The sequence below is a fragment of the Leucoraja erinacea genome, chromosome 29, assembly GCF_028641065.1.
Source record: "Leucoraja erinacea ecotype New England chromosome 29, Leri_hhj_1, whole genome shotgun sequence".
Taxonomy (NCBI): Eukaryota; Metazoa; Chordata; class Chondrichthyes; order Rajiformes; family Rajidae; genus Leucoraja; species Leucoraja erinaceus.
Genome location: NC_073405.1, coordinates 2,473,383 through 2,495,784, shown reverse-complemented (window position 1 = coordinate 2,495,784; position 22,402 = coordinate 2,473,383). Strand labels below are relative to the sequence as shown.

Sequence of the window (22,402 nt, the reverse complement as noted above, 5' to 3'; positions counted from 1 at the left end):
CCTGTCGGGTCGGAGCACCGCGTCCGGCCCCGCCTCACCCGTCCCGACGTAGTGCAGCCCATGGAGTGCAGCAGCAGCGCCTCGCCAGTGGCCCCGTCGGTCGGTCGGCAGCCCGGCCAGCTGTCCGACCTTCGGACCTTCGCTGACCGCCGACACCACCACCACCACCCCTCCTTCTCACGGCCGATCATCGGTTCACGAGTTGGGCGGGGTGCCGGACAATGTGTGGCCCGGGCCAAAACTCCTCAGCTGGCCCGCCCGCCGGCTGGGCTTTGTGTGTAGTCCAGCACCCGGGGCCAACTCATCGTTCACCCAGCCACGGCCAAGTCGGTCAACAAATTGCCGTGGGGGATTTGTCCCTTATTTTGACCTCTTGCCCCTTATCTGGGAGTGAGAACATTGGCAACCCGACCAATACTTCACATTTACTATAAAAACTCTCAAACGCTCCTCCTACGCAGGGCCCTGAACAGGCTTGTAGTTGACCTTAAGCAAGTGGATAAGGTCACATTCACTTACACTGAGAACATATGTAGATTATACACAGTAGCAGGGAGTGGCAGTGTTACGATGTTGCTTTTGAACTAATACAAGTTCAGAATTCCTACTGGGACCGTTGGGAACTCTGAATGTAGAAAGAACATGGGGAATAAAACAGGAGACGGCTGAGTGATCCAAATCTGAGTTGGCATTAGAGTTTGTTGCCAAAGTTAACAGGTACTTGAATGTACCCCTATCCTTAACCAGAGGACTGTTACAGTGGGAGGCACGGTGGCGCAGTGGTAGAGTCGCTGCCTCACAGCACCAGAGACCCGGGTTCGATCCTGACTTCGATCTTGCAGTTTGTACATTCTATCTGTGACCCGCGTGGGTTTTCTCCGGGCGCTCCGGTTTCCTCCCACACTCCAAAGATATACAGGTTTGTAGGTTAAATGGCTTTGGTAAAATTGTAAATTGTCCCCAGTGTGTGTGGGATAGTGTTAGTGTGTGGGGATCACTAGACGGCACGGACTTGATGGGCCGAAGGGCTTGTTTCTGCACCGTGTCTCTAAACTAAACTATAAGCGGAGTATTTGAAGGTAGACTAAAAATGCTGGAGAAACTCAGCGGGTGAGGCAGCATCTATGGAGCGAAGGAATAGGTGATGTTTCGGGTCGAGACCCTTAAGGGTGAGGCAGCATCTATGGAGCGAAGGAATAGGTGACGTTTCGGGTCGAGACCCTTAAGGGTGAGGCAGCATCTATGGAGCGAAGGAATAGGTGACGTTTCGGGTCGAGACCCTTCCGGGTCTCGACCCGAAACGTCGCCTATTCCTTCGCTCCATAGATGCTGCCTCACCCGCTGAGTTTCTCCAGCATTTTTTGTCCACCTTCGATTGTTCCAGCATCTGCAGTTCCTTCTTGAGCTAAATATTTGGCTCATCGAGGCTGGTCCACTATTCATCAAGATCACAGCTGATCTGCAACTCAGCTGCATTCCCTGCACTTTAACCTTGAATCCTTTAAATCTCTGTTTCAAACAAACTCTATGACTCTTGTTTAGTTTAGTTTAGTTTATTGTCACGTATACCGAGTGAAAAGCATTTTTGTTGCTTGCCAACCAGTCAGTGGAAAGACAATACATGATTACAATCGAGCCGTCCACAGTGTACAGATACAGGATAAAGGGAATAACGTTTAGTGCAAGGTAAAGTCCAGCAATTAAAGATAGTCCGTGGGTCTCCAATGAGGTAGATGGGAGGTCAGGACCGCTCTCTAGTTGGTGGTAGGATGGTTCAGTTGCCTGATAACAGCCGGGAAGAAACTGCCCCTGAATCTGGAGGTGTGTGTGCGTTCGTTTTCACACTTCTGTACCTCTTGCCCGGTGGGAGAGGGGAGAAGAGGGAGTGACCGGGGGGGTGAGACTGGTCCTTGATGATGCTGCTGGCCTTGCCGAGGCAGCGTGAGGTGTGGATGGAGTCAATGGAAGGGAGGTTGAGTAGTCTAGGCACTTGACAGTATCTCAGCGGGTCAGGAAACATCTCTGGATGTGTTTGTGTTCTTCTGCAGTCTCCACAGAACTCTGGCTTGGAGCATGACAAAGGACATCTACCCTCTGAGAAACATAGAAACATAGACAATAGGTGCAGGAGTAGAGGCCATTTGGCCCTTCGAGCCTGCACCGCCATTCAATATGATCATGGCTGATCATCCAACTCAGTATCCCGTACCTGCCTTCTCTCCATACCCTCTGATCCCCTTGGCCACAAGGGCCACATCTAACTCCCTCTTAAATATAGCCAATGAACTGTGGCCTCAACTACCCTCTGTGGCAGAGTTCCAGAGATTCACCACTCTCTGTGTGAAAAAAGTTCTCCTCATCTCGGTTTTAAAGGATTTCCCCCTTATCCTTAAGCTGTGACCCCTTGTCCTGGACTTCCCCAACATCGGGAACAATCTTCCTGCATCTAGCCTGTCCAACCCCTTAAGAATTTTGTAAGTTTCTATAAGATCCCCTCTCAATCTCCTAAATTCTAGAGAGTATAAACCAAGTCTATCTAGTCTTTCTTCATAAGAGAGTCCTGACATCCCAGGAATCAGTCTGGTGAACCGTCTCTGCACTCCCCCTATGGCAATAATGTCCTTCCTCGGATTTGGAGACCAAAACTGCACGCAATACTCCAGGTGTGGTCTCACCAAGACCCTGTACAACTGCAGTAGAACCTCCCTGCTCCTATACTCAAATCCTCTTGCTATGAAAGCCAACATACCATTCGCTTTCTTTACTGCCTGCTGCACCTGCATGCCTACCTTCAATGACTGGTGTACCATGACACCCAGGTCTCGCTGCATCTCCCCCTTTCCCAATCGGCCACCATTTAGATAATAGTCTGCTTTCCCGTTTTTGCCACCAAAATGGATAACCTCTTGTACCTCTTGCCCGATGGGAGAGGGGAGAAGAGGGAGTGACCGGGGGGTGAGACTGGTCCTTGATGATGCTGCTGGCCTTGCCGAGGCAGCGTGAGGTGTGGATGGAGTCAATGGAAGGGAGGTTGAGTATTCTAGGCACTTGGCAGTATCTCAGCGGGTCAGGAAACATCTCTGGATGAAACGTCTTCTGTAGTCTCCACAGAACTCTGGCTTGGAGCATGGCAAAGGACATCTACCCTCTGAGGGAAGAAAGCTCTCCCCATCTCAGTCACAAACAGACTACCCCTAGTGCGGAGAGGATGGTCCCTCATGCTGGATACTTACGATACGATACAACTTTATTTTATCCCAGGAGGGAAATTGGTCTGCCGAGTCAGAAAACACAAGATACGTGAAATTAAAGTGATGGATCCAGGATTGGGGTGGGGGGGGGGGGGGGGGGGGGGGGGGGGGGGAGGGGGGGGGAGGGGAGTCAGTCTGTTCCACAGAGGAATGGGGAGGAGTTGTACAGTTTGGTAGCCACAGGGAAGAAGGATCTCCTGTGTCGTTCTGTGCTGCATCTTGGTGGAACCAGTCCGTTGCTGAAGGTGCTCCTCGGGTTGACCGGTGTGTGTCATGGAGGGGGCAAGATGTATTGTCCAGGATGTTCCACAGTTTGAGCAGTATCCTCTCCTCCCTCCCATCCTCAGACAGGGAACGTCCATTCTGTCTTATGTCTGTCGAAGTCTGCGGGAATATTGCAGATTTCCATCTTCTCCGACGAGTTCCCTTCACGGCAACTTTGACATCATCAGACTCGCACAGTTCACAACGAAGAGTTTTGTTCGGAGATACAGCGTGAAAACAGGCCCTTCGGCCCTCCGAGTCCACGCTGACCAGCGGTCACCCCGTACATTTAGCACTACCCTACACACTAGAGATCATTTACAACACCCCATTAACCAACAAACCTGCATGCCTTTGGAATGTGGGAGGAAACCGGAGCGCCCGGAGAAAACCCACGCAGGTCACATGGAGAACGTACAAAGTCCAGATATACAGCACCCGTGGTCAGGATTGAACCCGGGTCTCTGGCGTTGTGAGGCAGCGACTCTACCTCTGCGCCACCGTGTCGCCCACTGGACAAGTCCTCCCAAAAAGAATAGGGGTACATTCAAGCACCTGTTAAATTTGCCACACACTCTAATACCAATTTCAGATTTGGATCACAAAATGTGGCCCAAAATCCAATATATATGGAGTCCTGAAAAAGTATTAAGGTTAGATATGGACACACGCCCTCTAAACTGTTTGCTGGTGAAATAAATTTTATTTTCCAGATTTTAATAATTATTTTATCATCAAACATATAAAACTGAGAACGTTATACGTCTAGAGAGCGTTTCACAAAGTTTCGATCTTGACCACTGGTGCTGTCTGTACGGAGTTTGCACGTTCCCCCTGTGACCTGCGTGGGTTTTCTCCAGGTGCTCCGGTTTCCTCCCACACTCCAAAGACGTGCAGGTTCGTAGGTTAATTGTAAATTGTTCCTAGTGTGTGTGTGTGTGTGTGTGTAGGATAGTGCTAGTGTACGGGGTTGTCGCTGGTCGGCACGAGCTCGCTGGGAAGAAGGGCCTGTTTCCGCGCTGTATCTCTAAAGTCCAAGGCCGTACACTGTGAGAGCATCTTTCACAAACATTCGGGCTGCACGGTGGCGCAGCGGTAGAGTTGCTGCCTCACGGCGCCAGAGACCCGGGTTCGATCCCAACTACGGGCGCTGTCTGTACGGAGTTTGCACGTTCTCCCTGTGACCTGCCTGGGCTTTCTCCGAGATCTTCGGTTTCCTCCAACACTCCGAAGGTGTACGGGTGTGTTGGCTAATTGGCTTGGTGTGAATGTAAATTGTCCCAAGTGTGCGGTGCTGGTTGGAAGGGCCGAATGGCCAACTCGTGCACGTATTTTCTATGTTAATATGTTTGGGCCCTTGTCAGTGTGTGTGTGGGTTACCTCGACGATCCCCCCCCCCCCTCCTCCTTGCCACTGGGGCTCAAGTTGGTAGATTGATCAGCTATGGGAGTGAAGGTGAATGGTCAGAACACCAGGCTGGTGTTGATGAGCTTGTGAGAGAGTGTAGTTGACAGGGCTGGCACGGTGGCGCAGTGGTAGTTGCAGCCTCACAGCGCTGGAGACCCTGGTTCCATCCTGACTAAGGGCGCTGTCTGTACGGAGTTTGCACGTTCTCCCCGTGACCTTGTGGGCTTTCTCCAGGTGCTCCGTTTCCCCCCCCCCACATCTCAAAGACGTGCAGCATTAATTGGCAAAAATTGTACATTTTTCCGAGTGTGTAGGGCAGTGTATCACTGGTCGGCGTAGACTCATTGGGCCAAAGGGCCTGTTTCCGCACTGAGTATCTAATGTACCAAAGGCGTGCAGGTTTGCAGGTTCATTGGCCCCATGTAAATTGTCCCTTGCGTGTGGTATAGAACTGGTGTGTGGGGATCGCTGGTCGGCACGGTCTTGGTGGGCCGAAGGGCCTGTTTCCACGCTGTCACCCTGAAGCCTAAAGTGGCTATGAAGTAAATGGAGGAATGATTTTGATGACACACACACACATACTCCACGGCCCAAATGAATCCTATCTGCACTGAAGGAAAATATGAAAATATTAATGATGAATGATGTGAGATTTTGTCAGTAACTGCTGGAGGAGTCACAGTCTAGATCATACTCCTGGATTCGCAGCTTGATGTACGAGAGTTTGTTCTTCAGGTAAGTGCATCGTTGCTTCTTCTCCACAAAGGTTGGGTCCTGTTGGATTAAAAGAGCTGCAGTTAGAAGATGCCCAACACAAATTGGAGGAACAGCATCTTACACCCCAGCGTATGAATATTGATCTCTCTAACTTCAAGTAACCCTTTCTTTCCCACTCCCTCCATCTCTCCCCCTTTCCTAATCTGACTGTCCTTGTTTACATTTTATCTGTTTACTTTGTTGTAACCTTCTGCTTGCTAACAACGATCTATTCCACATTCCCCTCGCCTCGTTTTCACACCTAACACTTCCTTATCTCCAGGGGGGAGGGGTCAGGACAGTGGAGGAGGAGCCGGGACAGTGGGGGAGGGGCCGGGACAGTGAGGGAGGGGCCGGGACAGTGAGGGAGGGGCCGGGGACAGTGAGGGAGGGGCCGGGGGGACAGTGAGGGAGGGGCCTGGACAGTGAGGGAGGGGCCAGGGTGATGGCGGAGGGTTGGGGACAGGTGAGGGAGGGGCCGGGACAGTGAGGGAGGGGCCGGGACAGTGAGGGAGGGGCCGGGACAGTGAGGGAGGGGGGCCTGGACAGTGAGGGAGGGGCCAGGGTGATGGCGGAGGGTTGAGACAGTGAGGGAGGGGCCGGGACGGTGAGGGAGGGGCCGGGACGGTGAGGGGAGGGGCCGGGACAGTGGGGGGCGGGGCTGGGATGGTGGGGGGGGCTGGACAGTAAGGGGGGGCCGGGACAGTAAGACGGTGAGGGAGGGGCCGGGACTGTGGGGGAGGGGCTGGGACGGTGGGGTGGGGTCTGGACAGTGTGGGAGGGGCCTGGACAGTGAGGGAGGGGCCGGGACAGTAAGGGAGGGGCCTGGATAGTGAGGGAGGGGCCTGGACTGTGTGAGCTGGGTGTGGCGTGTAGCTTTCAGTAAGTCTGTCTGCTTTAAGCAAAATCTACACTCACATTCTTTTTCTCCTTGTAATCTTCGAGGATCTTCATTATACGTCTGTGCTCCTGGGGAAAGAGAGAAGGACAAGTGAGAATAAGGTCATAAGTGGTACCAGCAGAATCAGGCCATTCGGCCCATCAAGTCTACTCCGCCATTCTATCATGGCTGATCTATCTCTCCCTCCTAACCCAATTCTCCTGCCTTCAACGCCTTGTACATTCTCATCCAAATCATTCATCTTCTTGTCGAGTCCACACACAAGATTAGAAGTTGTCCAGCCAGAGCTGAACACACGTCTTGGCATCTGCACACAATGGAGTCTGTCTTGTTGCTTCTTGTGCGTGGTGGTGGATAGAGGGCCGCTATCGACATGCACGTGTGGACTCCACCCAAATCATTGATCTTCTTCTCCTTGCATGTGGCGTGCACAGCCTAAAGTTGTTGGACAACTTGTTCTATTTGATCTTCCGTTTGTGCACGTCGAGTCGATTGCATTCGTCGAAGCAGGGCGTACCACGTGAAGGTTGCAATCTCCCACCCCCAAATCATTGATATAGGTGACGAACAGCAATGGGCCCAGCACCGAACCCCGAGTCACACACCACTAGTCACAGGTGTAACAAATGTCAGGCTTTGACGTCCACCTGCTCTGGCTTGGATTTTACCTTTTGCAAAACTTTCATTCATTTATTCTTTCCACCTTTTCATATCTCCAGTTTCCCTCTCCCTGACTCTCAGGCTGAAGAATTGAATTGAATTGAAGACTCTGTTGACACATGTGACAAGTCACGTTGAAATTCTTTACTCACATACCCAAGGTATGCAAATAATCACTATATAAAGGGCACTGACAAACTTACAAATTACCCCCGAGCCAGGTCCTCCTTTGTTCTTCCCGAGAAGGATCTCGACTGGAAACGTCACCTATAACCTTTTCTCCAGAGGTGCCGCCTGACCCGCTGAGTTACTCAGCGAAGGTAGACAAAAGTGCTGGAGAAACTTAGCGGGTGCAGCAGCATCTATGGAGCGAAGGAAATAGGCAAAGTTTCGGGCCGAAACCCTTCTTCAGACTGATGGGGGGTTGGGGGGACAGGGAGAAGAAAGGAAAAAGGAAGAGGGCTGAGGGAGAGCTGAGAAGGGGAGGAGACAGCAAGGGTTGCCGGAAATTGGAGAATTCAATGTTTATGCCACTAGGGTGCAGACTGCCCAAGCGGAATACGAGGTGCTGCTCCTCCAATTTGCTGTGGGCCATGGAGGAGGCCCAGGACAGAAAGGTTGGATTCGGAATGGGAGGGGGAGTTACTCTGCAACCCTGTTAACCTTCCTGGAAGGGATTGATGTTATTACGGTGAGAGGGGCAAAGTTGAAATGAGATGTGCGTGGCCAGGTTTTATTTACACACAGAGGGTAAAATGTAGGAACCACCGCTACTGGGGCTAGTGGTTGAGGCACATATGGTGGTGCCATTCAGGAGACGTGAATAGGTCAACACAAAATGCTGGAGTCACTCAGCGATATTGGCAGCATCTCTGGAGAGAAGGAGAAAATAAAACCCATTCCTTCTCTCCAGAGATGCTGCCTGTCCCAGCTGAGTTACTCCAGCATTTTGTGTCTATCTTTGATTTAAACCGGCATCTGCAGTTCTTTCCTACACTTTTGGATAGGTACATGGGTTAGCATTGATTGGAGGGGAAAGGGACATGTGCAGGCAGGGAAGAGTTGGTCATGGCATCATGTATAGCACAGGCATTGTGGGCCGAAGGGCCTGTTCCTGCGTTTACTGTTCTACATGCTATGTGATAAGGCAAGTGCTTGATGGTGTAGGAAGGAAATTCAGATGCTGGTTTAATCCGAAGATAGACACAAAATGCTGGAGTAACTCAGCGGGTCAGGCAGCATCTCTGGAGAGAAGGAATGGGTGACGTTTCGGGTCGAGACCCTTCTTCAGACTGAGAGTCAGCCAGAGGGAAACGAGAGATAAGAGGAGGTGCAGAGAACAAATCAATGAACGTTGTGCAAAAGGACAAATCAAAGACAATGCCACAGGACATCAAAGCCAGACACAAAATACTGGAGTGAATGACTCAGCGGGACAGGCGGCATCTCTGGATAAAAGGAATGAGTGACGATTCAAGTCGAGACCGCTCTTCAGATGGAGAGTCACGGGAGAGGGAAACAAGAGATTATAGACGTTGATGTGGTGAGATAGAGGACAAATGAATGAAAGATATGCAATAAAGTAACGATGATCAAGGAAACAGGCCATTGTTAGCTGTGGACTAGGTGAAACCAAGTAACAGACAATGAGACTCAACAACGTCACCCATTCCTTCTCTACAGAGATCCTGCCATTCCCGTTGAGTTACTCCAGCATTTTGTGTCTATCCGCTCCGTGAACTCAAACATTGCGATAGTCCCTGCCTCATCTTCCTCCACTGACTCGTTCCATTCATTCACCGCCCTTTCAATTTAAACCAGCATCTGCAGTTCCTTACTACAGAGCTGCAAGGGCAAGATGGCCAATAACACTCTGCAGTTTGGACCAAAACCCTAGACCCCTTCCGCCCCTGCAACGGACTGTTCCAGCTGCTACGGTCAGGCAAACGCCTCCGTTGCCATGCGGTGAGAACGGAGAGGTTGAGAAGGAGTTTCTTCCCAGAGGCAATTCGGACTGTAAACGCCTATCTCACTAGGGACTAACTCTACTGAATGTTTTTCCTTCCATTATTTATTATGTAAAAGAATATGTGTGTTATGATTGTGTTTATAATTTGTTTGGTTGTTTTGTTGTTTGTCTTTTGCACAAAAGTCCGCGAGCATTGCCACTTTCATTTCACTGCACATCTCGTATGTGTATGTGACAAATAAACTTGACTTGACTTGACTTGACTTGACATGCCACCATCTCCTGGAAAGGCTGCCGGGCCCTTTAATTGGCCCTGGTTTTGCCTGACGGGAGAGGTGAGAAGGGGGAGTAGCCAGCTCCAACTGTTGGCAGCAAATATTTGACAACCCCTTGGCTTTTGTTTTCTCGATACCGAGTTACTGATAAGGAACTGATAGTCTGAGGAATGTTCGACTCGTTTAGAAATCTCTCCAACTCACTGCGAGTTGGAATAGGCACAAAGAGTTGCCAGTGTTAGCACACCCGTGATATACACCCTCCGTACACGGACACAAGGCAGACCTGCCGATGGTGCCAGCAATGTCTGGGCACCCGTTCCTTAAAGGTCTTGGGGACATCGCAGTCACCCACTGAAGATAGACACAGAAAGCTGGAGTTACTCAAGAGTCAAGAGTGTTTTATTGCCACATGTCCCAGATAGAACAATTAAATTCTTACTTGCTGCAGCACAACAGAATATGTCAACACAGCGCAGTCAGCGGGTCAGGCAGCATCTCTGGGGAGAAGGAATAGGTGCCTCAGAGGGCGGTGGAGGCCAGTTCTCTGGGTGCTTTCGAGAGAGAGCTAGATAGGGCTCTTAAAGATAGCGGGGTCAGGGGATATGGGTAAAAGGCAGGAACGGGGAACTGATTGGGGATGATCAGCCATGATCACATTGAATGGTGGTGCTGGCTCGAAGGGCCGAATGGCCTACTCCTGCACCTATTGTCTATTGATGTTTCGGGTCGAGAATTTGACCAAGGGTCACCTATTCCTTCTCTCCAGAGACGCCAGTTCTCCGACTAGTCCGACTGTCCTCGTTTATATATTCCCTGTTTGTTCTCACCTTCTCCCAGCTGACAATGATCTATTCTACATTTTCCTTGATCTCCGTCCTCATTGTCTTGTTTTCACACCTTACACTTCCTTATCTCTGTATCTCCCTCTCCCCTGACTCTCAGTCTGAAGAAGGGTCTCGACCTGAAACGTCGCCCATTCCTTCTCTCCAGAGATGCTGCCTGTCCCGCTGAGTTACTCCAGCATTTTGTGTCGATGTTCTGGGTTCACTCAGCTGTTTTGCGGGTGTATATCACAGCAGAATGAACAGCGACGGCCTGCTGTACAGTTCGTTTATCTTTGGATACTTCATTGTCAACTTCCCCTAACAATGATCCATTCTACAGCTCACACTTTGACTCTGACATCGGGGGGAGGAGAGTGCAGTGGAGAGATAAGTTTTTTTGGCCTCCATCACAGTTATGTGATGGATGTTTATGTTAAATGTAATTATGTTGTGTCTGGGGTCTATTTGTGTGTATTGTATGGCTGCAGAAACGGCATTTCGTTTGGACCTCCAGGGGTCCAAATGACAATTAAATTGACTCTTGACACGACCTTCTTCCCCTTTGATCTCTCATTTTCACACCTTACCCATCCATATCTCTGTGACTCCCTCTCCCCTGACTCTCTCTGCCAGTCCCGCTGAGTTACTCCAGCATTCTGTGTCTATCTTCAGTGGAAACCAGCACTCTATCCCACACATTTTTACCTACCTCTGATGTCTCGACGTAGTGGGGCAGCCTCTCGATCAGAGTCTTCAGCTCCCCAAACTTCCTGTTGGCCACATAGATCTCAGTGTGTAGCTCCCGATATTCCGCGTACTGGTCATTGAACACTCCCTTGTACCGTTCTCTCTCCTCTGCAGTCTCAATCTTCGGGTACTTTCTGTGAGGAATGAAGTTTGCACGTGATTGCGATTACTTTAGTTGAGTTTAGTTTATTGTCACGTACAGTGAAAAGCTTTTGTTGCATGCTAACCAGTCAGAGGAAAGACAATACATGATTACATTGTTGCCTGACCTGCATTACTCCAGCATTTTATGTCTGTCTTTGGTATAAACAGTTCCTCTCTACAGATACATGATTACAATCAAGCCATCCACTGTACAGAAACAGGATGAAGGGAATAACTGTTTAAGGAAGAACTGCAGATGACTGGTAAAAGGGACAGAAGGTTAGGGGTAATAAAATGCTGGAGTGGTAGCGGTGTGGAATGAGCTCAGCGGAAGTGGTGGAGGCAGGTCATCTATCATGGAAAAATAAAGGATAGGCAATTGGGGAACGGAGGGTTTCGTATGTCGAGACCCTTCTTCAGCACTGTTGTAGGGCCGAATAACTTGTTTCCGTGCAAGATAAAGTCCATATAAAGTCCGATTAAAGATAATCCTGGGTAACTCCAATGAGGTAGATGGAGAAAGGGAATTGGCAGTTTCGTGTCGAGACCCTTCTTCAGTAGTTGAAGGGAATGATTTTAGGATGGTTCAGTAAAGCCTGATAGTCAGCCGGTAGAAGTTGGTGAAGGACTGTCCCTGATAACAGCTGGAGGGTGTGCGTTTACACACCTGATTAGTTACTGAACAAATGTGAACTTTGTGAAAAATGTCGTTAACTCTTCATAGACGTGTCACATTGGGTAATATTAATACCAGATATTCACTGGTGTTTAGTTTAGTTTAGAGATACAGCGCGGAAACAGGCCCTTCGGCCCACCGGGTCCGCGCCGACCAGCGATCCCCGCACACTAACACTATCCCACACACACCGGGGACAATTTTTACATTTACCGAGCTAATTAACCTACAAACCTGTACGTCTTTGGAAACCACTGATCAGTTAAAATCAGCGTCACAAGAACATCAAACATTGCCTATTTTCCAGTGTTTTTAAACCTTACAAAAAGATAGAGATCATAGCCAAGATGCCAGCAATCTTGCCTCCCTCAAGATCTCGGGATAAATCCTATCAGGCCTGGGGATTTTATGACCTTCCATGAGATGACCTTCCAGAGATCTAACACGTCCTTCCTCTTAATATGAACGTACCCTAGAATGCATCACTCCCTAATCTTGCCATCACCCAAGTCATAGTGATACAAGGAGGACTCTCTCTAACTTCTACAGGTGCACAGTAGAGAGCATACTGACCGGTTGCATCGTGGCTTGGTTCGGCAACTTGAGCGCCCTGGAGAGGAAAAGACTACAAAAAGTAGTAAACACTGCCCAGTCCATCATCGGCTCTGACCTTCCTTCCATCGAGGGGATCTATCGCAGTTGCTGCCTCAAAAAGGCTGGCAGTATCATCAAAGACCCACACACCATCCTGGCCACACACTCATCTCCCTGCTACCTTCAGGTAGAAGGTACAGGAGCCTGAAGACTGCAACGACCAGGTTCAGGAATAGCTACTTCCCCACAGCCATCAGGCTATTAAACCCGGCTCGGACAAAACTCTGAACAATAATAGCCCATTATCAATGGTATATGGACACACTGATCTGTTTTGTAGTCAATGCCTACTATGTTCTGTTGTGCTGAAGCAAAGCAAGAATTTCATTGTCCTATCAGTGACACACGAGAATAAACTCTCTTGAATCTTGGATACAACGTGGAAACAGGCCCTTCGGCCCAAACTGGCCGACATGTCCCATCTACACTCGTCACACCTGGCTGTGTTTGGCCCGTATCCCTCTAACCCTGTCCTATCCATGTCCCTGAATAAATGTTTCTTAAACGTTACGATAGTATTGTGCCTTTGTCCATGGACCTTCCTGTTCCCAGCTATCTAACATTCAGGTATTCTCAGCACAGGCTGAGCAGAAGCAATGACTCTATTTCTGACCCCAATCATGCTCCTGGCTGGAGCGTTTCCCCCACATTTACTCACTCTGTAATTATTTTACATTTACTAACGGCCACAGACGGCTGTGGAGGCCAGGTCAGTGGATTTTTTTAAGGCAGAGATAGAATGATACGGGTGTCAGGGGTTATGGGGAGAAGGCAGGAGAATGGGGTTGGGAGGGAGAGATTGGATGGCGGACTAGACTTGATGGGCCGAATGGCCTAATTCTGCTCCGTCAACTTAGGGAAGTTAAGAAAGGCCATCTTCCTTACGTGACGTAATCGGGAACGATGAGAGGCTTCGGGATGAATCCGGCGGGAATGGACTTGTTGAGCGTGCCCGCACCGTTGCACCTCGACGGGAAGCTCTTGGCGGCCCCTTCGCCGGGCGGCCGCGGTGCGTTCGCCCGGAACGACATGCGTTTGAAGAAGAACGGCCGTCTCACCGCCACCACTTTGGCCGCCCCGCGCTAAAGGAGGCAACGGAACGACACGTTAGCTGTAAACGCCGACCTCAACCGCGAACGAGATCCTTTCACATCAACGTGGTAGACAAAAACACTGGAGAAACTCAGCGGGTGAGGCAGCATCTATGGAGCGAAGGAATGGGTGACGTTTCGGGTCGAGACCCGGAAGGGTCTCAACCCGAAACGTCACCTATTCCTTCGCTCCATAGATGCTGCCTCACCCTTAATGGTCTCGACCCGAAACGTCACCTATTCCTTCGCTCCATAGATGCTGCCACACCCTTAATGGTCTCGACCCGAAACGTCACCTATTCCTTTGCTCCATAGATGCTGCCTCACCCTTAAAGGTCTCGACCCGAAACATCACCTTCCGGGTTTTCGGCCCAAAAATATTTTCTGATCAGTATTTAAGAGAGCTAGTGCCCTATATGAACCTGGGCCTTCAAGATCCTTATCAGTTTTTGGTATAAGTGTTATTGTAGATTCATTTAAAGTTCCTGGGAGTTTCTGTGGCGTGTAAGCGTATTTGTACAGTGTCTATAAACGTGGAGAAACCAGATCATACGTTTTTTAAATAAAATTCAGAACATAGGCCATCAGGACTGCGGCCTTTCCGTTTTTTAAAGATGTCTTCGATGTCTTTCACTGTAATTTCAGCACCTAGTAATTCTCTCTCTCTTTCAGATCTAAACCCGTAAGATTACATTTACTTACAAAATTCTTAAGGGGTTGGACAGGCTAGATGCAGGAAGATTGTTCCCGATGTTGGGGAAGTCCAGGACAAGGGGTCACAGCTTAAGGATAAGGGGGAAATCCTTTAAAACCGAGATGAGAAGAACTTTTTTCACACAGAGAGTGGTGAATCTCTGGAACTCTCTGCCACAGAGGGTAGTTGAGGCCACAGTTCATTGGCTGTATTTAAGAGGGAGTTAGATGTGGCCCTTGTGGCTAAGGGGATCAGGGGGTATGGAAAGAAGGCAGGTACGGGATACTGAGTTGGATGATCAGCCATGATCATATTGAATGGTGGTGCAGGCTCGAAGGGCCGAATGGCCTCTACTCCTGCACCTAATTTCTATGTTTCTATGTAAAAATGTTCCCATTCCTGCGGATTGTACTGTCGTTACAGTCTTTTGATAGTATTGTAAAAATCTGTCATTGATATTTTTAGGCAGTGTTAATGTTTCTCCCTTGTCTGATCTCCCCGTCCAGTTTACGAAGTTGACGTCACCTTTTCCTTCGCTCCGTAGACGCTGCCTCACCCGCAAGGGTCTCAACCCGAAACATCACCTTCCGGGTTTCGGCCCGAAACGTTGCCTATTTCCTTCGCTCCATAGATGCTGCTGCACCCGCTGAGTTTCCCCAGCATTTTTGTCTACCTTTGATTTTCCAGCATCTGCAGTTCCTTCTTAAAAACGTGGAGGTGGATCACTGGCCTTGCCCCCAACCCCTCCCCATCGCTGCCCACCAACACCCTCAAGAGTGGAGTGCGGCACAGCGATAGACCCGGGTTCGATCCTGACCACGGGTGCTGTCTGTACGGAATATGTACGCATTTTGTGTCCACCTTTGCCAGGTTTATCTGTTATCCCACCCTCAGGTTGGGTACTGTGTATGTGAATGAATAGGTTTATTGGCCAACAATTCACATACAAGTCATTTACCCTGGTGCTCCGCCCGTAAATGCAAGTGGCCAAATGCCTCTTTCACCTTCATTACCACCAAATTGGTGGCACGGTGGCGCAGTTGCTGCCTCACAGCACCAGAGGCCCCGGTTCAATCCTGACTATTGGTGCTGCCTGTACGGAGTTTGTACGCTCTCCCCGTGACCTGCGTGGGTTTTCTCCGGGTGCTCCGGTTTCCTCCCACACTCCAAAGTCCCGCAGGTTTGTAGGTTAAATGGCTTAGAGAATTAGTTTAGTTTAGTTTAAAAATATAGTGCAGAAACAGGACCTTCAGCCCATCGAGCCTGCACCGACCAGCGATCCCAGCACACTAACACTATCCTACACACACTAGGGACAATTTATACTTACCTCAAACCAATTAGCCAATCTTCAACTGTGCTAGTACCCTCTGGTCCTAGACTCTCCCACTAGTGGAAACATCCTCTCCACATCCACTCTATCCAGGCCTTTCACTATTCAGTAAGTTTCAATGAGGTCCCACCCCTCCCCCCCTCCCCTCCCTACCTCATGCTTCTAAACCCCAGCGAGTTCAGGCCCAGTGCCAACAAAGGCTCATGATATGTTAACGCAATCATCCCTGGGACCATTCTTGTAAACCTCCTGTGGACCCTGCCCAGAGCCAGGACATCCTTCCTCAGATATGGTGGGGCCCAAAGCTGCTCGCAATGATTCCAACTGCGGCCTGAGCAGCGCCTTCTGGAGCCCGAGCACGACAGCGCTGAGTATTAGATGCCCGGTGTTTGTGGTTACTTGGCTTGGCCACCAGCGGTGGAGGGGGGGAAGGGGGGATGGGGGGGGATGGGGGGAGGGAGGGGGGAGGGGAGGGGGGGAGGGGAGGGGATCCTACCTTGCTTTCAAAGGCTTCCCTCTCCCTCCGGTTGAGTTCGTGACGCCACACCTTCAGGCACATGGCGGCACTCAGGAGGTACAGGAGCATGTTGAAGAACAGGAAGGCAGAGGCTGCAATCTGCCCGCTCTCCACCCGGCACAGCTGGTAATACAGGGGGCTGTTGGCCATCATGGTGTAACACAGGCCTCCCAGGCCAAACCCATCGACGTAGACTATACCAGCCGCCATGTACAAGAAGAAGATGCAGGCGTTCATGGTGAATTCCGTCAGTGGCCACCAGCCCGAGTCTAGAAGGATGGTTCTGTAATACATCGACAGGCCAAGGATGAGCAGACCGATGGTGACAATCCAGGCCAAGCCCGCCATGACCAGGACGAACGGCGTTTTGGGGCCCGTGTAGGAATAGTTGTTGCCGATGCCATAGGCTGGGTAGGACCCACCGAGGAAATTGTACCACTGGTTGTCTTTCTGTATGTACGCACACACGCACGCAAAGACCATGGCTCCGAACAGGAGCTGCATGACTCCCAGTAGCCTGAGCAGTCCCGGCCACGACTTCATGTAGGCGTGCTTCAGCTGGTAGACGTGCATCCTCTCCGTGTAGCTCTGGGCCGTCTCCGGCTCCTTCCCCGGGCAGTCGCTCGGCCAGGACCTCCCGCAATCGTCCGCCGCTGACCGGTCCCCGCGGCGGGTCAGGAACGGCGACACCGGCGGCGAGATCTCCTCCGCCCCCCACGAGGAGCCAAGGTCGGGCGCAAACTCGTCCCGCCTTCCGCCGAACCTCCAGAAGCTTTTCCAAGAGTCGGGGATGAATTTCCTCTTTGGTTTGATGTCCGGCAGTAGGAGGCTGCCTTGCACCATGCCCACGGGCGGGCACAGAGGCAGAGGTGGCGGCAAGGACGTTGAGATGTACGAGTCTTCCTCCTCAGTGGTGGTGGTGGTGATGTTCGTGTTGGCACCATCGTTTGACATGAGGTGGGTGGGTAACATCTGCCTCTGGAGACCGGGACGTCCAACCTCATCTCCATTCACCGAGGGCCAGCTCACATCAGAACCACAGGACACCACTCTCTGCTCCGATGACATCCTCTAACTACCCAACTTATCGCTCCAGTTTGGTGGGGAGGTGGTGGACTGGCCAAGGAACCTGCAACCAGGAGAAAGTGAGTTCAAATCCCACTCAGTACCAAAACGAAAATGGGGGAGGGGGGGCGATTGCAGTGAATGTATTTTTAACAGGGTGGCACGGTGGCGCAGCGGTAGAGTTGCTGCCTCACAGCGCCACAGACCCTGGTTCGATCCTGACTACGGGTGCTGTCTGTACGGAGTTTGTACCTTCTCTGGGTGCTCCGGTTTCCTCCCACACTCCAAAGACGTGCAGGTTTGTAGGTTAATTGGCTTTTGTAAAAAAAAATGTTCCTAGCGTGTCGATGGAACTGGTGTGCCATGTTTACTGGTGAGCGCGGACTCGGTGGGCCAAAGGCGTTACATGTTTCTCTACAGTGTCTCTAGCGTGTCGGATAGGACTAGTGTACGTGTGATCACTGATTGGCACAAACTCAGGCTCCGTGCTGTATCTCTAAAGAACTACTGGGGAGGGACAGGGCAAAGACACTACCATGCATCTAGAAACATAGACATAGAAACATAGAAACATAGAAATTAGGTGCAGGAGTAGGCCATTTGGCCCTTCGAGCCTGCACCACCATTCAATATGATCATGGCTGATCATCCAACTCAGTATCCCGTACTTGCCTTCTCTCCATACCCTCTGATCCCCTTAGCCACAAGGGGCCACATCTAACTCCCTCTTAAATATAGCCAATGAACTGGCCTCAACTACCCTCTGCAGTTAGAGAATTCCACAGATTCACCACTCTCTGTGTGAAAAAAGTTCTTCTCATCTCAGTTTTAAAGGATTTCCCTCTTATCCTTAAGCTGTGACCCCTTGTCCTGGACTTCCCCAACATCGGGAGCAATCTTCCTGCATCTAGCCTGTCCAACCCCTTAATCTGACATAGTATAGGCAGGTTTAATAACTGGTTCACCATGTTAAGGTTCTAAAGGCAATAGAATGAATACTTGACTGAGAAATATACTGGTGGGCAAGAGCAGGTGAGGGGGTCTATAGGAGTCTGTACATTCTCCCTGTGACCGGGTCGGTTTCCCAAACTGCTTCTTATACATGCTGGTTAAAGTGGTTCTTCTAGAAGTGCATCTTCTCAGGAGCTGGGTCCGATTAGTTGGGTTTCGAGACCTCCCCCGCATAGCTGTGGTTTGTGAATCAAACTTCAGGCCTTTCCCAACTCCTAAGCTGGGGGTAGATTTAACATTCCAAGCATTGGCACGATGCCCAATGTGACTTCAACACTCACTCCAGGGGCAGTGCAGGCTGGCAGTACCAGCGCCAATACTCAACACAGGACAAGCAGCATATACCAACTCGCTGCACTTTGTTTCCCTGGGAATCCTCTCACTTGTTGTTCCCACTCGACACACAGAAACACGCACACAAACACACACACAACACACACATACTACACACACAAACTACACACACACACAGTGACACACACAACACTACACACACACACACATACACAACACTACACACACACGCGCACACACACACGCTCACGCACACACAAACTACACACGCTCGCACACACTCACACACAGTGACACACTAACACACACTCACAAACTACACACACACTACACACTGACACACAGACACACACGCGCGCACACACACTAACACACTCACAAACTACACATACACACACACATAGTACACACACAAACCACACACACACACATACACAAACTACACACACACACTCACACTCATACACACACTCATACACACACTCATACACACACACACACACACACAAAGAAAATGAACACATACCACATACACATAACATGTAGGAAGGAACTGCAGGTGCTGGTTTAAACCGAAGATAGACACAAAATGCTGGAGTAACTCAACGAGACAGCAGCAGCTCTGGAGAGAAGGGAATGGGTGACGTTTTGGGTCAGTCTGAAAAAGGTCTTGACCCGAATCGTCACAAATTCCCTCTCTCCAGAGATGCTGCCTGTCCCGTGGTTCATGAGTCATTGGAGCAGAATTAGGCCATTCAGCCCATCGAGTCTACTCCACCATTCTCCATCATGGCTGATCTATTTGTCCCTCTCAACCCCATTCTCATTCAAACTCTTTTAGAATTAGATTAGAACGTGGTCACAAGGAGAACGTACAAAGTCCGTACAGATCAAGGATATTCATTAAACCGATGGGTTTCGACAGCATTCTGGAGACCTGATGGTTAGTTCATAGTTCATTACACTGTGGTTCATAAGTTCTAGGAGCAGAATTAGGCCATTCGGCCCATCAAGTCTACTCCGCCATTCAATCATGACTGATCTATCTTTCCCTTTCGCCCCCCAACATTAGTCTTAATCCCTATTTATTGAATCTCTTGGGTTAAAGTCCCCCAGTAGCCAAGGTGGACATTGAACTCATGCCTTGTTCAGTGGTCCAGATCTCTGTCTCAGGGTCACTGCACACAGTGGATCGCAAAGCCAGCTCCCCGTCTCCAGGGATTTAGTTACGGGCAAGGTGCCAGTATTTCCCAACAATGCCCACATCCTGAACATGAGTGTAGACAATGCCCTGTGTTGCTTCACCTGGAAGTCACCACCTCACACAATGCAACGCTCACTCAACCAGGAAGGTTGACCTGGATCTGAACTCACAAGATTCGGCCAATGCCCATCCGGCCCCAGCCCATACGCTCGTGTTCATTAGTGATAGGAGCACATTAGGCCATTCGGCCCATCTCCGCCATTCAATCATGGCTTATGTATCTATCCCTCTCAATCTTTCTCCCCCAATACCCCTGACATCCGTACTAATCAGGAAACTATCAAACTCCACCTTAAAAATATCCATTGACTTGGCCCCCACAGCAAAGAATTCCACAGATTCACCACCACCTGCTCTGTAGGATAGAACTGCAGATGCAGGTTTACTCCAAAGATAGACACAAAATGCTGGAGTAACTCAGCAAGACAGGCAGCATCTATGGAGCGAAGGAATAGGTGACGTTTCGGGTCGAGACCCTTCTTCAGACTGATGGTGGGGTTGGGGGAAGAAGAAAGGAAGAGGCAGAGACAGTGGGTTGTGGGGGAGAGCTGGGAAGGGGAGTGGAAGGAGGGAGAAAGCAGGGACTACCTGAAATTGGAGAAGTCAATGTTCATACCGCTGGGGTGAGTATGAACATCAAATTCTCGGTAACCTCTAACAACCTCCCTCCCACTTACCTTTCTCCCCCACTCCTCCTCCCCTTTCTTGCATCGCTCCCCCGTGTCACAGTCTGCCCTCTCCTCATTCTCATCCACTTCACCTCCCAGTACTTTTCCACCGGTCCCTCCTTCTCTTCTCCTCACCTGCCTGCCACTCCCCTCTCATCAGCCCAACTCTCCTCACCTGTTGCACTCAGTTGCCTCTGATCACCAATTAACCCGGTATATAGACTCTCCTCACCATTCACACAGTGCCAGATTGTTCTCAGCATTCATGCAAGACTCTCCAGCGATTTCCCGACTGCCTACACGGATTCGAACCTGCCTGCCCCTGACCATTCCGTCCTTTCGACTGTCCCTCGCTGGTTTGTTTGCATCGTGTGTTGGATCTCCTGGTTACCGGACCTTCCGCTACCCCGACTACATCTCCTGCCTGCCCCTCTTTGGAACCCTCGCTCAATCCTGAGCCTCTGTGTGAGTACGGTGTACCCATTCCTGTGTTACTACTCAGTGCTGCTATTGGGTCCAAGCTATACCCGTTACACCCCGCCCCTGTGCCCCACCTGACTCACACCTGTTTCACCCCCCTCTCCTCTACATTCCTTCTTCTGGCTTCACAATTTGTCAGCTCTTCATTCCTCTTGTCTCACACCTGTTTTAAACTCTGCTTCTTGTTCCAACCATCTGGTGAATCCGTGACATTCATTGCCACAGTGGAGGCCAAGTCAGTGGATATATTTAAGGCAGAGAGAGTCAGACTGTTGATTAGTTAGTGCGGGTGTCAGGGGTTATGGGGAGAAGGCAGGTGAATGGGGTTAGGAGGGGAGAGATAGATTAGCCACGATTGAATGGCGGAGAAAGATGATGGGCCGAATGGCCTAATTGCTCCTATCACATGACATGATAGCCCCCCTCCCCACCCCCCTCACCTGTGTCCACCAATTACCTGCCGCTCCTCTGTCCTGCTTTCTCCACCACCCCACCCTCAACTACAACCAGTCTGAAGATGGTTCCCGACATCAAAGGTCTCCCTAGCCATGTTGTCCGGAGATGCTGCCTGATCTGCCGAGTTACTCCAGCACTCTGTCAGTCTGTGTCCTTTTTTTTGGTTCTAAACCAGCATCTGCAGTTCCTTGTCTCTTCGCTACTTTTAAGAATATTTGAGCAGGCAACATTGACTGCGGTGGAGGTTAATTCTAGGGGTGGGGTCAGCTTGACCTTGGTGGGTTGAAGTTGAGATGGGCTCCGTGCTTTAATAAACTTCTAGGATCCAGGGAGAGTCGCCCTCAATTGGAAGCTCGCTGTAGTTTACTAATCCAACACCATCGCCTGCCCAAGTCACATCCTCCACTGAACTGGGCGGAACCGAGTCCACACACGGACTGAGAACCGTTACTGAGAGAGATAGAGGCGAGGCAAGGATTGCCCTGGTCAGACAGACACAAAATGCTGGAGTAACTCAGCGGGACAGGCAGCATCTCTGGAGATTAGGAACCTTCTCCAAGAGTTAACTCCGATGTTTTTGTGCGCTGTCTTCGGTGTAAACCAGCATCTACAGTTCCTGCTGCCTCCAACACGGGGGCAACCGCCTGCTGGTCTCGTTACCCACCTGCCCGGCGCGAATCCCTGGAGACTGGGGCCCGGTGTAGACTCGAACCCGCGGTGGTCCCGGACACTGGGCGGGTCGCGGGATTACACTGTGTCCTACCGGGTCTGGGCTCGTCCAGCAAAGCGGCTGCCGGGCCAGACTCTGTCACTAGTGCGTGACGCAGTTGTACAGACGCAAGTGTAATGGGTTAGATATTAACCAGGCAGAGAGAGAGAGGAGAGATCCGTGAGAGAGGAGAGAGGGGAGAGAGCAGAGAGAGAGAGGAGAGGGGAGAGAGAGAGGGAGTAGAGAGAGAATTTGGGCACGAGAAAGAGGGGGTGAGAGAGACTGGTTC

At 50.5% G+C, this 22,402-nt stretch overlaps 1 protein-coding gene across 1 annotated transcript in view; it reads right to left on the bottom strand.

Moving 5' to 3' along the window:
• LOC129710920 (uncharacterized) overlaps nt 1-22,202 on the bottom strand; it is a 54,678-nt gene extending 32,476 nt beyond the window's left edge. The window contains exons 1-6 of the mRNA XM_055658225.1: nt 22,069-22,202; nt 16,146-17,295; nt 13,417-13,613; nt 11,020-11,191; nt 6,597-6,647; nt 5,588-5,696 (exon numbers count right to left, since the gene is read on the bottom strand). Of these exons, the coding sequence (XP_055514200.1) occupies nt 5,588-5,696; nt 6,597-6,647; nt 11,020-11,191; nt 13,417-13,613; nt 16,146-17,234 (1,618 nt within the window). The 5' untranslated portion in view covers nt 17,235-17,295; nt 22,069-22,202. The remainder of the gene's footprint in view (nt 1-5,587; nt 5,697-6,596; nt 6,648-11,019; nt 11,192-13,416; nt 13,614-16,145; nt 17,296-22,068) is intronic.
• Nucleotides 22,203-22,402: the final 200 nt, after the last annotated feature.